At 57.5% G+C, this 12,653-nt stretch overlaps 3 protein-coding genes across 3 annotated transcripts in view; 1 reads left to right on the top strand and 2 right to left on the bottom strand.

Annotated features, from left to right (window-relative positions):
* Positions 1 to 100: 100 nt before the first annotated feature.
* F5Z01DRAFT_328272 (beta-lactamase superfamily domain-containing protein) lies at positions 101 to 2,040 on the bottom strand. The gene is made up of 5 exons (XM_046259079.1): positions 1,438 to 2,040; positions 1,354 to 1,380; positions 1,274 to 1,295; positions 936 to 1,196; positions 101 to 876 (listed from the first exon to the last, which is right to left on the bottom strand). Exons 1-5 carry the CDS (start codon positions 1,626 to 1,628, stop codon positions 175 to 177), a joined length of 1,203 nt encoding a protein of 400 aa, XP_046122215.1. The 5' UTR covers positions 1,629 to 2,040; the 3' UTR covers positions 101 to 174.
* An 806-nt stretch (positions 2,041 to 2,846) lies between these two features.
* Positions 2,847 to 3,221, top strand: F5Z01DRAFT_633276 (uncharacterized protein; the record flags this gene model as incomplete). Its single annotated transcript, XM_046261936.1, has 1 exon — positions 2,847 to 3,221. The coding sequence occupies one exon, from the start codon at positions 2,847 to 2,849 to the stop codon at positions 3,219 to 3,221; it is 375 nt and encodes a 124-aa protein (XP_046122214.1).
* Positions 3,222 to 3,465: 244 nt separating this feature from the next.
* Positions 3,466 to 12,653, bottom strand: part of F5Z01DRAFT_615677 (uncharacterized protein) — a gene marked incomplete at both ends in the record, with an annotated part of 28,263 nt that continues 19,075 nt past the window's right edge. The window contains one exon of the mRNA XM_046260873.1: positions 3,466 to 12,653. This exon is cut by the window's right edge and continues 19,075 nt beyond it. Within this exon, the coding sequence (XP_046122213.1) occupies positions 3,466 to 12,653 (9,188 nt within the window).

The following is a 12,653-nucleotide window of genomic DNA, read 5'->3' as shown; positions in this document are numbered from 1 at the left end:
CCTTCTCCCCCCCCCCCCCCCCCCCCCCGCCCCCCCCCCCCGCCGCCCCCCCCCCCCCCCCCCCCCCCCCCCCCCCCCCCCCCCCCCCCCCCCCCACTCTTTTGAGGTAACATCAATTTAAGTCTAGGTTGAACAGAAGATAGGCAGTGTCAAGGCCTTTCCTATCGTAGCTACCTACCCGTCCAGCGGAATAGAGACCCTCTCGCCAATGTCACACACGTCAAATAGGCCCCTTTCCGGCAAGCCGAGAGCGACGAGCGCCTCGGCCAGCTTCCGGGGCGGCTCCTGCACAGGCTCATCCCCCAGCACCCAAGTGCCCCAATGCATGGCCAGAGCGCGCCGGCAGCGCGCGTCTCTCTGGATCTCGACGGCATCCCGGGGGTTGGCGTGGATGGAAGACATGAGCGCACGGGGCTCGTAGGCCCCGATAGGGAGGAGACCCAAGGTGAACGGGCCCCGGAGATCTCCAATCTGCGCGAAAGCCGGACAGCGAGGGAGCGCGGCGTACTCGTCATCCCAGTCGCGGTCCTGGTCGTCCTTGAGCCAGGGCACGAAGCGGTAGCCCGTGTCCCCTCCAAAGAAAACGGATGCCTCGTCGGAGGCCACACCCCACGATGCCCACAATGTCTTGTCCGTACCAAAAGGCCCTCGGCCTGTGGTGTGCTGCGCAGGCAGGCAAGACACGGTCGCTGAGAGGGGGCGCGATCCGTCTCCATCGTGGCCCGTTGGGATGGACACGCTGGCCTGCTCCCACCAGTCCATCTCGGTGACGTTGTGGAGGCCTGAAGACGCGAACCAAGCCGCGTTGCCGAGGGGTACGAAGAAGTGCGCGTTGGGGTGGTGAACCTGGATCTCCTTGACGGTCGGATAGCTCAGCTGTCCCGTGCCTGGCGTCAGCGTGGGTCGAACACCCTTTCATAGGATACTGATCTTACATGGTCGTAGTGGTTATGTGAGATGACAACAATGTCCACAAACGGGAGATCGCTGATCTGGCAGGGTGACGGGGTAAACCGCCGCGGCCCGATCCATGAAGACGGAGAACACCGGTCCGTCAAGACAGGATCAAACAGAACACGTAGGCCCGAGGGGTACTCGACAAAGTAGCACGCGTGACCGAGCCATGTTGCGTGCAGACGGCCCGCGTCGTGTGGGACGAGCCGGTCCCTGGCGAGGTCGGGTTTTCTGATCGGAAACTGAAAATTGATGCGGCGTTAGTGTCTTCTGACGATTTGACAGACGTCCTGCGAGAAGAAAGAGAGAGACGTCTTACATCGGATTCAGCCGTCGATGGACTGGTGACGGGCGTCAGCTGTAATCTAACCACATGCAAGTTGCGAGGAGAGCACCCACTGTGTCCAAGTACTGAGCCAATTTCGCCTAGTACCTCCTGGTCAGTCATTTCTTGTGTCGAGGCCATCGCGGACAGGTACTGACTGCATCACGTGCGCCTTGAGTGCATCGGGAGGGATTTCCTGCCAGCTTGGCCACGGGTTGCGGAACGCTGCCTTGCCAGGTTTTGGGTGGTGTGCCTTGGCCTCTGCGTCGGCTGGCCGCGAACTCTTCTCTGGGGTGATCTTGACAACATTGCAGACTCCTGGGCTTCCAACAATCTTCTGGTGGGCCATTGTATGTACGTGTGGTTTTGGACAATGATCTATTGCTATTAACCGGATGGACGCTTGGGTTGTTTGCGAAGCGGTAACACCGTTTGCTGCTAACAGGAAGCAGAAGAGTCAATTATCCCTGAACTAGCTGCCGCATACGTTTCGGAATTAGGTCTATGTTCTCCCAGAGGCAAATCTACAGCAGGTAAACGATTACTCGCCGCCAATCTTTCCAGCCGAGTTGAAGACCAAATGTCTGTAGGGTAAGCCGGTAGTTGATGGGCGGCGAACGGCGTGCTGGTACGTACACACGTCCCAGGCCCGTGCGGCACGAGCAGCAATTGCACATGCGAGGACTAGACCTTGAGTAATACAGTGACCTTTGTCACCTCATCAGTCAGCGGTGACTGACTGTACATATCTTACCTACAGTACGTAGCTTCGTGGCGTATTAGTGTGACCCCTGCTCTGGCTTACTCACCGGGGGCGTGTAGAACAGAGCGCAGTATTTACCACGAGACGCCTCACCACACAACGTGCAGCCAGCCACCAAGACACATTCACACGGCATGAGCGAGCATTGTTGATGCCCTGCACATTGAGCATTTGAGCCTTCACACAATGTGACGTGAGGCGGACATGATGAATGCCAAGTCCATATTAGCTCAACGCTACGGGCGGGAGACGCGACGTGCTCCATTCCGCTAGCAGGGCTCAGCCTAACCCCCCGCAGGGCCCGCACCACACCATTCCTTCAGGGCGGCAGGGCCAAGTTTCCGCTGCGCCCCCTGGAGCTAGGCGTGTCCGTATCTTTATTCTCCGGAGCCCACTTCATGTTGGTAGCAGATGAATGAACGAGGCCATCGGAGTCTCGAGTCGTCCAGACACTTGATAGTTATGAATAACAACAATGAATTAGGGACACACACGCGGCGAAGAGTAGGGTCGCGTAGGCCAACCAATAATGCCCGCCCAGAGGCTACAGCACAGGCTGGACCCCTGCCAGGAAGAGCGACAGCCGTCGATACGCGAGACATGGGTCTTGCTAGGCGCGCTCCCAGTGGGAAATCTCGGAAATTTCCAGTGAATCCAGCGCTTCCAGTCTTCGTAGCGAGTCCAGTTGTCCACTCCAGTCCACTCCACGTCACGCCCTCAAAGAACCGTCATCAAGCCCATCGCATCGTGAAATTCCAGTCATCTTCATTCGCAAACACAACAATCGCCATGATCGCATCCAGCATGGCCGCCGCGGCGAGTCGCGCAGCGCTGGCAAGGCCCCAAGCGTGCCGCCTTCTCCAGCCAGCGCTGGCGTCGCAACGCATCGCCCGTCAGCCCTTTACGACGCGGTCGGCTCTTCTCAACGGCGCCCAGAGAACATCCGACAAGACCACCGCCGAGTCTTCTCCCAGCCAGTCGCCCAAGACGGGACAGCAGACGCCCCCGCCCAACATGAACCCGCAGTATCCCAAGTTCAGCCTCGATGGTCTGGGTCTCAGCAAGAACATGAAGATCCTCGTCTATGTCCTCATCGGCATCTGGGGCACCTTTGAGACATACTTTTATGGACGCGCCATTCACAGGTGGTGGACAGCCAAGCCCGAGGACAAGGAGTGATGATGGTCGACACCATAGAAAGCATCGCAGGGTTGGTTCAATAGAGGAGGGACACTCGTAGTAGACAGGCGCAAGAGCAATGCGTTCACAGAAATATCATCTCTCATTTCGTCAAATGCGCAGTCTATTAACGTGTTTTGTGTATGACAAAAGAACTTGTAACTAAGAAAAAGACAAAGGAGAAAAAATGCAGAACACTCTTCAGGCCCCGACTCCACTGTCCCTCAAGGTGTTGCACTTGATATCAGGGAGAACCACCTGGAAAGGGGACTTGTCGCGCCGAAGACCGCCCAAACAGTTCCATCTTTCCGTCCTGGCGGGGCGCGATACCTTGACCTTCGAGATGCGAGACAGCCGTAGCGCCTGGCGAGATGAAGCCCGCCCGGCGAAGATAGCGAAAGCTGCTGCGGACGGCTTCTGTCACCCGGTGCGTGTCTTGCTCCGTGTAGCCGTCCGCGGGTTTACTGCCGGTGGCCAGTTGTCCGAGAAAGTGCTGGACAGGCCAAAGGGGGTGCGTTGGTCCCACGGCTTCCATGTGCGTGCGGGCTGCCGAGGACCATTCATCCCAAGACAGGGCGCGGAGGGTTGAGGCCTCCGGAGACAGTTCCTCGTTGACGATCTCCCAGAAGGCGGGCACGCTCAGCCCGCACTGCGTGTCCACAAAGGATTCATGTTCACCAGACTCAGGGAGCCTGGTGTCGAGCTGCGCCAACACAACTTGGGCGACACTCTGCGCGTCGTCGAGGAAAAGCCAGTGGTCGTCGGGCTCCATAGGGTAGGCTCCGAGTGCGGTAGCCGTGGCCACAATCCGCCAGAGGAAGTCGTCCGAGTTACAGACGCCATCAGAGGACACAGCCGCGACGATGCCACCAGGCTTCACGATGGAGATTGGGTTCGGACCCGAGATTGTGGCGGCAATGTTGTGGATGACGCTTTCGGCCACAAACTTGCTTTGGACATAGCCGGTCCCCGTCTTAGAGAGCTGCCTCGCCACCTCCATCTGGTGGTCTTGTGTGTTGACGGCCTTGACGCCCCCTGACACATACACGAATCTGGATCCGCCCTCGAGGGCAGCCGAAACGAGCTGCACCGAGGAGGTGATGTTGGCTGCGTATAGGCCCTCCAGATCGGTGAACCAGTTGACAGAGGCGCCGTTGTGAACAATGGCGTCGATTCCATGCTCCCTGTCTCCGTGGCCTTGCCGTGTCAAGCGGGACCATTGCTCTGCTGTCAGGCCTAGACGAGGCAATGACAAGTCGCCTGGCCAAATCTCCATCTTGCGCAGTGCCGCTGGGTGGAGGTGGGATGCCCAGCCAGCCAAGGTCGCGGACTTGACGATGCGGCCAAGGCCGGCCTCAGGTGAGGAAGCTTTTACCAAGGCGACGACGCGGGATATCTTGGGTGAGAGGAGAAGCTGGCGAAGTATCTCGTTGCCGAGGAATCCAGTGGCGCCCGTGAGGAACACGGTCGAGACACCGGCTGCTGTCGTAGATAGACCTCTCCAATTATCCACAGCCAAACGAGATGTGACCTCATCAGTGAGCGTGGCTATCTCCTTTGGTAGATCCACAGAGGGCACGTCAGACGACAAGTCGGACTCGGACGCCGAGCTCGTGCTTGTGCTTGTTCGACTCGCCTCGACTGTTCTCGCCAGACCAGCCACGGTTGTGGTGCGGCCGTTGAAGTCCCGGACACTCATCTTGACCTGGAGACGAGCCTCAATCTTCTTGATCATACTGATGACATTGATAGAGTCGCCTCCAAGGTGAGTGAAGCTCTCTGTCACCCCAAAGGCCTTGGGCGGTAGGCGTAGTACGTCTGCCCAGATGGAGTGAATGCTGCGCTCCACAGAGTTGGTAGGCGTTGAAGTTCCCACGACCTCTACCTCTTCCGATGAATCGCAGGAGACGTAAAATGCTTGCATGTCTGCCGCCGTCAGAACCTCGAGTTCGCGGCGCAGTCTTCTCCGGTCGATCTTGCCCGAGGCGTTGCAGGGCACGCTCGTCACGGGGATGAAGTGACGAGGGACCATGTAGGGAGGTAGAGCCGCGTCTAGGACCTGGAGGCCTTGTGCGATCTCCTTCTTGAATGCTTGCGTAGCCATGATAGGTCTCGTCATTGCGTGTTGGCTCGCCTCGCCGTGGCTTAGCACAACCACTAGAGTCTGGCGACTACCCACGTTTAGAACGTCAGAGACACAATGCTTGATGGCGTCTTGGAGATTTGCCGTAATTTTCTGGACTTGGTACTCGATATCACCAAGCTCCACTCGTTGACCACGGATCTTGACTTGGCTGTCTTTGCGACCCAGGTACTTGACGCGGCCGTCCGGGCAGTACTGGGCCAAGTCGCCCGTGCGGTACATTCTTCTGACTGGCAAGGCACCTTGCTGGACGAGCCCCGATGCCGACCAGGTGCTCGTGTCGACCTCGACAAAGGCGTCACGCGTTGCGACGGGGTTGCCCAGATAACCATCGGCCAGGCCGGGCCCTTCGACCAGAAGCTCACCGACGCAGCCGGGCGGCACGATACGGCTGGGGTTCTTGACATCCATCACCCAGAGGTGGAAGTTGGAGCCCGAACCGATGATGGTCGGGTCCTCCTCAGGGTCAAACACCTCCGCGACGCTGCAGTAGATGCAGGCCTCGGCGGGCCCGTAGCCATTGAGCAACTTGACCCGACCGTGCCACGTCCTCACATTCTCCTTGGTCGGGGCCTCACCACCGAGGACCAGCGTCTTGAGACCAGGTACTTCTGAGGGATGCAGCGTCTGGACAACAGAAGGCGTGAGCATGGCCGTGTCTGTGCGGCTGCTGGCGATGAATGCGGCAAGCCTGCTTCCCATCCGATCGTCTTCTGACGGGACGCAGACGGCGCCGCCCACCATCAGGGTCGAAAGCATCTCGCCGAGGCTGACGTCGAAGACGTAGTTGGAGAACTGGAGCACGCGAGACCCGGGGCCCAACCCGATGCTTCTGGCATGCCCTGCGCTGCTGGAGCACAGCGCACGGTGGCTGACCACAACGCATTTCGGCTCACCGGTGGTGCCTGATGTGAAGATGGCATATGCAGCGGGAGAAGGATCCGTGTTGCTGTCCAGCGTAGAGAGATCGCGGGGGGTTGTGTTCTCCAGTTGGGCCATGAAAGCCGTGGAGATGGGCAGGACATGAGTCGCCGTACCGCTGAGCACAGAGGCAGTAGAGGGCGAGCAGAGGGCCACATGGTCACCCGAGACCATTCGGATCAGGGAAACGATGCGGTTGCGAGGATGCGTAGGGTCCACGGGGACAAAGGCACCACCAGCCTTCATCACCGCCACCATGGCCACGATGGCCCATTTGCTCTTCTCGAAACAAAGCGGCACAAATGTGCCAGGAGCTATGCCAAGTGAAAGTAGTTGGTTTGCGAGGCGGTTGGAAAGAGTATCGAGCTCCTTGTATGTGAGTGTTCCGTCCCACGCATGCACACTCTCTGCATCTTGTCGTTTCTCACACTGCTTAGTGATGTTGGCGTGGGCAAATTCGTCATGGGTGTCCAACGTGGTGTTGATCGAGGGCCAAGCTGTCATCTTGGCGAGATCATGTGTCGAAGGCACTTGCACAGAGGAGAGTGGCCTTGGTGCTTCTCCTGGACCGAGGGCCGCCACCAGCTGAAGTGTGACGTAGCTGAACTGTTGACAGAGCGCCGTGATGGTTTGTTCCGAAAGCAAGTGCGTGTTGTAGATGACCTCAATCTCGACGGACTCGGATCCTCGCAGGGAGCACTGGAAGACGAGAGGATACGCGTGGTACTGGCTTTGGCCAGCGGGAAATGTGTGCGTCTTGTCCGTCACCTTGATCTTATCAAACGGCTCTATACTGTCCGCACTCGTGTCTTTTTCGAGCCTGGCACCGGGCTGGATGACGAGTAGATTCTGGAATTGGCACGCCTCGTGGAGTTCCGGGCTCATCTTCGCAATGGTCTGCAAGCCTGTATGCTCCCAAGGAATCATCTCGTTCGATTGTGTCTGCATGGAGGAAAGGAAGTCCAGCGTCGAGATGTCCTTGTCCTCTGCCGCCGTAGGGACCCGGACTCGAATCGGCAAGGTGGTGATGGTCGGTCCCGCAACTTTCATGATGCCGTGCACGGACGCGCTACGGCCTGAAACAGTATTGCCGAACACGACATCCTTTGTGCCTGAGTGTTCCGCAAGCACCATAGCCCAAGCAGCGCGGAGTACGGTGGGCAGAGTAGCGGTGGATGTGCCAGCGGCGGTCGGGAGGAGAGCGAACCTATGCTGGGACGTGGTGGTGGAATTCGCCTTTGGCTCGTCTTCGAAACCCGAGGATCTGTCATTTCCTCCGGGAAAATGAGAAGGTTCGTGGTCGGACAGTTGGGTCTTCCAGTACGTCTCAGAAGCCTCTTGATCCTTGGAGGCCTCGAGAATGTGGCGGACGTAGATATCCAGCGGGAGCACTTGAGGTTCTTGAGGTGTCTGCCGGACATAAGCGTCTCGAAGCATATCTAGCATCATATTCAGGGTCCACCCGTCGTAGACAGCATGATGCATGTCCCAGATGAGGTGTGTTCTACCATCTGCAGTGTAGACCAGGTTGAAGGAGACGAGACGACGGCCAAAGCCGGGTCGGATAACAAGGTCTTTGCTGTTGTTGGATCCGAGATACTGATGGATGTCGTCTTCAGAGGTGGTAAGCTCCTTCAACGGGACGTCATCTTGCAAAATGACTTGGAATGATGCTTCACCGGCATGGGAGAAAATGCGGGTGCGCAAATTGGGGGTCAAGGAGTACAGGATGGACAAGGCCTGCTTGAAGCGCTGGAGATCAAGATCTTCCGGGAGGTCGAAGACGTATCTAGCAACGTACGAGGCAGTCGCACCCTCGGCCATGGCAATCAGGCCCTCCTGAAGGGGAGTGGAGGGAAAACAGTTCTCGATAGACTCAGGAGAGACTTGGCATTGTGTTGCTGCCGAGCGCAGGATCTCGCCCACGAACATGTCCTGAGGTAGGAGGCTGAAACGTGGAAGAGCACGACCAGAACCCTCAAGGCCGCGCGACGCGATGGCGTCTGGCGAGACGCAACGAGAAGCCATGGCAGAAAGTGTTGGATTGGCGAACGCGTCGGCAGCCGACAAGGTCAGGTGCCGCTCATCAGCAAGAGCAATCATCCGGAAGATGGTAATGGAGTCGCCACCAATGTCGAGGAAATTATCATGTCTGCCAATAAGACTAGAGTCAAGGCCTAGGACATGTGCCCATGTACCGCGCAGAAGTGCCTCGACGGGTGTTAGGGGCTCCTCGGAAACAGTGGAAGAATCATCCCCAGCCTTGAACGGTACCGTATACTGGAGCAAGCTGTCGTCCGAGGCCTCAGATAGGAGGATTTGGAGCTTGAGGCGATCGAGTTTCAGAGAATTGTTGAGAGGGATGCGAGTAACGGGAATGAAGAGGGAGGGGACCATGAATGAAGGGAGGGCTGATTTGAGTCCTTTCCAGAGCTGATCAAGGAAGACGTTGGTTGTCTCTGTGGTTGGCAACAAACGAGCCGGGTCGCCCGACGACGCTGAGCTCTGGCTTACAAAGGCAACGAGGACCTCTCTGTCAGACTCCTTGGACACAATCGCAGCAACGCCAGTGTTCTCTGGAGAAATGACCTTCATGCGATGCTCCACCTCCGCAACGTCCAGACGCTGGCCGCGAAGCTTCGTCTGCGTGTCTCGACGGCCTAGATACTCAATTGTCCCAGTCGTGACATTGTAACGACCAAGATCACCGGTTCTGTAGAACCCATGCGTAGGCGTGGAAGGGATCCAGGGCACGGAGGAAAGGAAAGTCTGTCGGGTCTTCTCAGGGTCATTGAGGTACCCCTTCGCCAAGGATGGGGAGCGAACCACGATCTCGCCTACACAACCAAGAGGGGCTGGTCGCTCTGGGTGGTCTGTGGCGGCGATCCAGCAACTGATGTCGGCGTCTAGTGCTCCACGTCCAATGGTTGAAGGCTCTTCATCAGGAGAGCTATAGACGTGGACAGCGCAGAACATGACCGTCTCGGACGGGCCATACGCGTTGACCAATCTCTTCACATTGCCAAACCAGAGAGCTTGGACTTCGCGAGTTGGCGCTTCACCCACGAGAACCAAAGTGGTAATCGTGGGCAGAGACTGAGGACGGAGAGTCGTAGCAAAAGATGTTGTCAACATGGCCGTGTTGATCTCCCGCGCGGAGCAAAAGTCCGCCAGTCCAGTGAGACGTTCCGTGTCTGATGGGACGCACAAGGTGCCTCCAAACATGAAGGCACCAAATATCTCGGCGATGCTGACATCAAACATGAAGTTGGAGAACTGAAGTATACGGCTCTCGGGATGTAAATCGTAGCCTTCCGACGATGCGGAGCCTTTGACGCTGTTGCACGCTGCCCCGTGGCCAACCAGGATACCCTTGGGCGTGCCAGTGGAACCAGATGTGAACAAAATGTAGGCCGTGTCGGTAGATGACATAGTAGGCAGATCAAGGGGGTAGTACCCTGCCTCGGCGTAGTACTCTACAAGCTCGCGCGGCTCCAGAACCAATGTCCTGACACCCAGCGAGCGACACAAGTCTTGTGTAGTCAGGGAGACAATGACGAGCTCTGCTGATACTTGATCCAGGATGGCTCGCAAGCGCTCTTCGGGGAAAGTGGGATCAAGTGGAATGTAGGTGCCGCCTGCTTTCATGATGGCCAGGATAGCCACAATAGTCAATGCTGATTTCTCCATGCAGACAGGCACTCTTGTGGAAGAGCCAACTCCGTACTTGTGTACCAAAAACTTGGCCATACGCGTGGATACAAGGTTCAACTCTTCATAGGTTATGGTTCCCTCAGCAGAAACCAGCGCAGGGTGATTGGGTGCTTGCGTAGCCCAGCGCGTGACGGCTTGATGGAGGAGAGTGTCGGTGCTTGTACCAGAGCTCACTCGATCCGTTGGACTGTTCCAAGCAATCGCCTGGGTAACGTCGTTCTGCGAGGCAACATGGATGTCTACAACCTGACGATCTGTTGATGCGAACTGCACAAGTTGGTGGATTACATGAGACATGTGATCTCCCAGACGGTCGACCAGATCTCCTGATAGACAAGCTTTGTTGTAGATGAGACTGAGCTGCACCTGTTCCTCCATGAGCTGGCACTGGAGGACCAGGGGGTATGTGTAGTACTCGTTTACACTGGGACCAGCAGCCTCGGCCTCGCTCTCGTTGACAAGCACGACGAGATTACTCATCGCACTCTGGTCGTGGCTGCTCTGGTCCGTAAAGTACTTGGGCTGAATGACGACCAGGGAGCCGAATTCCGTCGCGGCCTTGGCCTCTGGACCCAGCCGAGCGATTCTCGGGAGGCCGTACTGCTCGTGCTCGATCATGCCCGTTGCTTGGTCCTGGATCATCTTGAGGAAATCGGCCACCTTCTGGTTGCCTCTGATGCGCGTCCTAACAGGCACTGTCGCGAGCAAGGGCCCAATCATGGACTCAACGCCCTCGACAGATGCCTGGCGTCCCGAGACTGTCGCCCCGAAGCAGACGTCCTCTGCATCCTCAGAATGGGCAGCGAGAACCAGGGCCCATGCTGCGCGAACAATGGTCGCACTTACAAAGCCTGTCTTGTTGGAAGCTGGAAGAGGTATATTAGTAGTTCGAATTCCGGATTTCATGGCATCGCCACGCGCTCGTGGTGGAAACGCAGACGCCTTGACTCCGTCGAGCTCCCTCTTCCAGTAGTCGGCTGAGGCTTGACTGTTCGCCCCTATGGTGAATTGGATGAAGTTGCGGAAGGGGACAGCCTTGAAACTCTGCGTAAGAGCTTCCATACTGCGCGTCCCGCCATGGTCATACGCCTGGACAAAGCACTGCATCATAAGGCTCAAGCTCCATCCGTCGTATATGGCGTGGTGAATTTCCCAGACAAAGTAGGCCTTTCCCGTGTTGCCATCCTCCACGAGTGCATGTCTACTCAAAGCAGACCCGAAGCCTGGAGGCGTCTTGTCGGACAATGCAATGTAGGTGGCCAGGTCAAGCCCCTGTGTGTCCTGCCAGCACGCTCCGTGTTTGATGTGCGCTTGCAGTGGCTCACCTCCCGGACCGCGCACGATGCGGGTGCGAAGGTTGGGACAGAGGGACACAACGGCCTCCCACGCAGCTCGGAAACGACCGATGTCAACGTGCGATCCGAGTTGGAAGATGAAGCGACCGAAATAGGCGCCAGGGTAGCGCTCCGTCAACATCATCACACCTTCCTGCAAAGGCGACACGGGGAATGCATCCTCTACCACACAACCCTCTTGGAGCTGGCATTGGTCTCGGACAAGGCGATCCACGCCAGACGGAGTCAAAGTGTCTGGAAGCAAGATCCAGCTCTCCAGGGTGGCAGCACCTGTCTCCATGGAGGCTTCCGCAGCACTGGTCTTGGCTTTACTAGCCATGGCCAACAGCGTTGGATCGGCGAAAACCTGCGCAACGGAGATCTTTATGCCTTGCGAACGGGCAATGGTGACTAGTCGGATCGCCGTGATCGAGTCGCCACCCAGGGTGATGAAGTTGTCGTCGAGACCAATGTCGCTCGGGGGGAGGTTGAGAATCTCGGACCAGATGTGCTGCATCTTTTCTTCCATATCGGTCTCGGGTTGCCGTTTTGTATTGTGGACGCCGCGAGACGAGGCAAGATTCGTTTTGAAGAGAATAGCGGCCACCGCGCTGAGCTTCTTGCGGTCGAGCTTGGCGGAAGTGACGAAAGGCATGTAGGCACAGGGGAAGAAGACGGTGGGTACCATGTACGATGGTAGGCGGCTTTTTAGGAAGCGTTGGAGTCCTTCTATCCCCTTGTGCTCCTCGGTGTCTGGGGGAAGCACCATATCTTGCGCAAGCATGTCCAAGTCGTCCACAAGATCGACATGTGCTGTCTTGGATGCGTTCGAGGGACATACAAAGGCAGCCAATTCCTGGGCAGGCTTGCCTTGACCCGAGTCACCCTTTTCAAAGGCAACAACACCAACCTGTACATGGGATCCCAGGTGATCACGGGCGAGATGCTCAATCTCGTCCGGCTCCACGCGGAAGCCCCTGATTTTGACCTGCGTATCCTTGCGACCCAAGAACTCCATGGAGCCATCAGGTCTGTACCACGCTAGATCTCCGGTCTTGTAGACTCTGCTCCATGGGGGTAGAGTGGATTCCCTCTGCGCCCACGCTGGCAGAGCGTCGCCCTCCAGGACACTGGCGGCCGTCTTGGCGGGATCGCCGAGATACTCCTTGATCACGTTGGGTCCATGGATGACGACTTCTCCAATAACCCCCACGGGCAGCAACTTTTCTGTGTCCTCGCAGTCCACGATCCAGCAATGGCAAGCGACCGGCTTGCCGATGATCTGAGGAGATTCGGAGAGAGAGGCCCATTGGTGCGAGC

This window comes from Emericellopsis atlantica (genome assembly GCF_019669845.1).
Source record: "Emericellopsis atlantica unplaced genomic scaffold F5Z01scaffold_3, whole genome shotgun sequence".
Lineage (NCBI taxonomy): Eukaryota > Fungi > Ascomycota > Sordariomycetes > Hypocreales > Bionectriaceae > Emericellopsis > Emericellopsis atlantica.
The sequence above is the reverse complement of the archived record's forward strand: the minus strand, read 5'-3'. Positions and strand labels throughout refer to the sequence as shown.

Bases quoted from the DNA above. Each gene is read 5' to 3' on its own strand.
- F5Z01DRAFT_328272 (XM_046259079.1), bottom strand. From the start codon at position 1,628: ATGGCCCACCAGAAGATTGTTGGAAGCCCAGGAGTCTGCAATGTTGTC. The intron at 1,197-1,273 runs GTAAGACGTCTC...ATCAATTTTCAG, and splicing joins CATCGACGGCTGAATCCGAT to TTTCCGATCAGAAAACCCGA. The intron at 877-935 runs GTAAGATCAGTA...GGCACGGGACAG, and splicing joins CACATAACCACTACGACCAT to CTGAGCTATCCGACCGTCAA.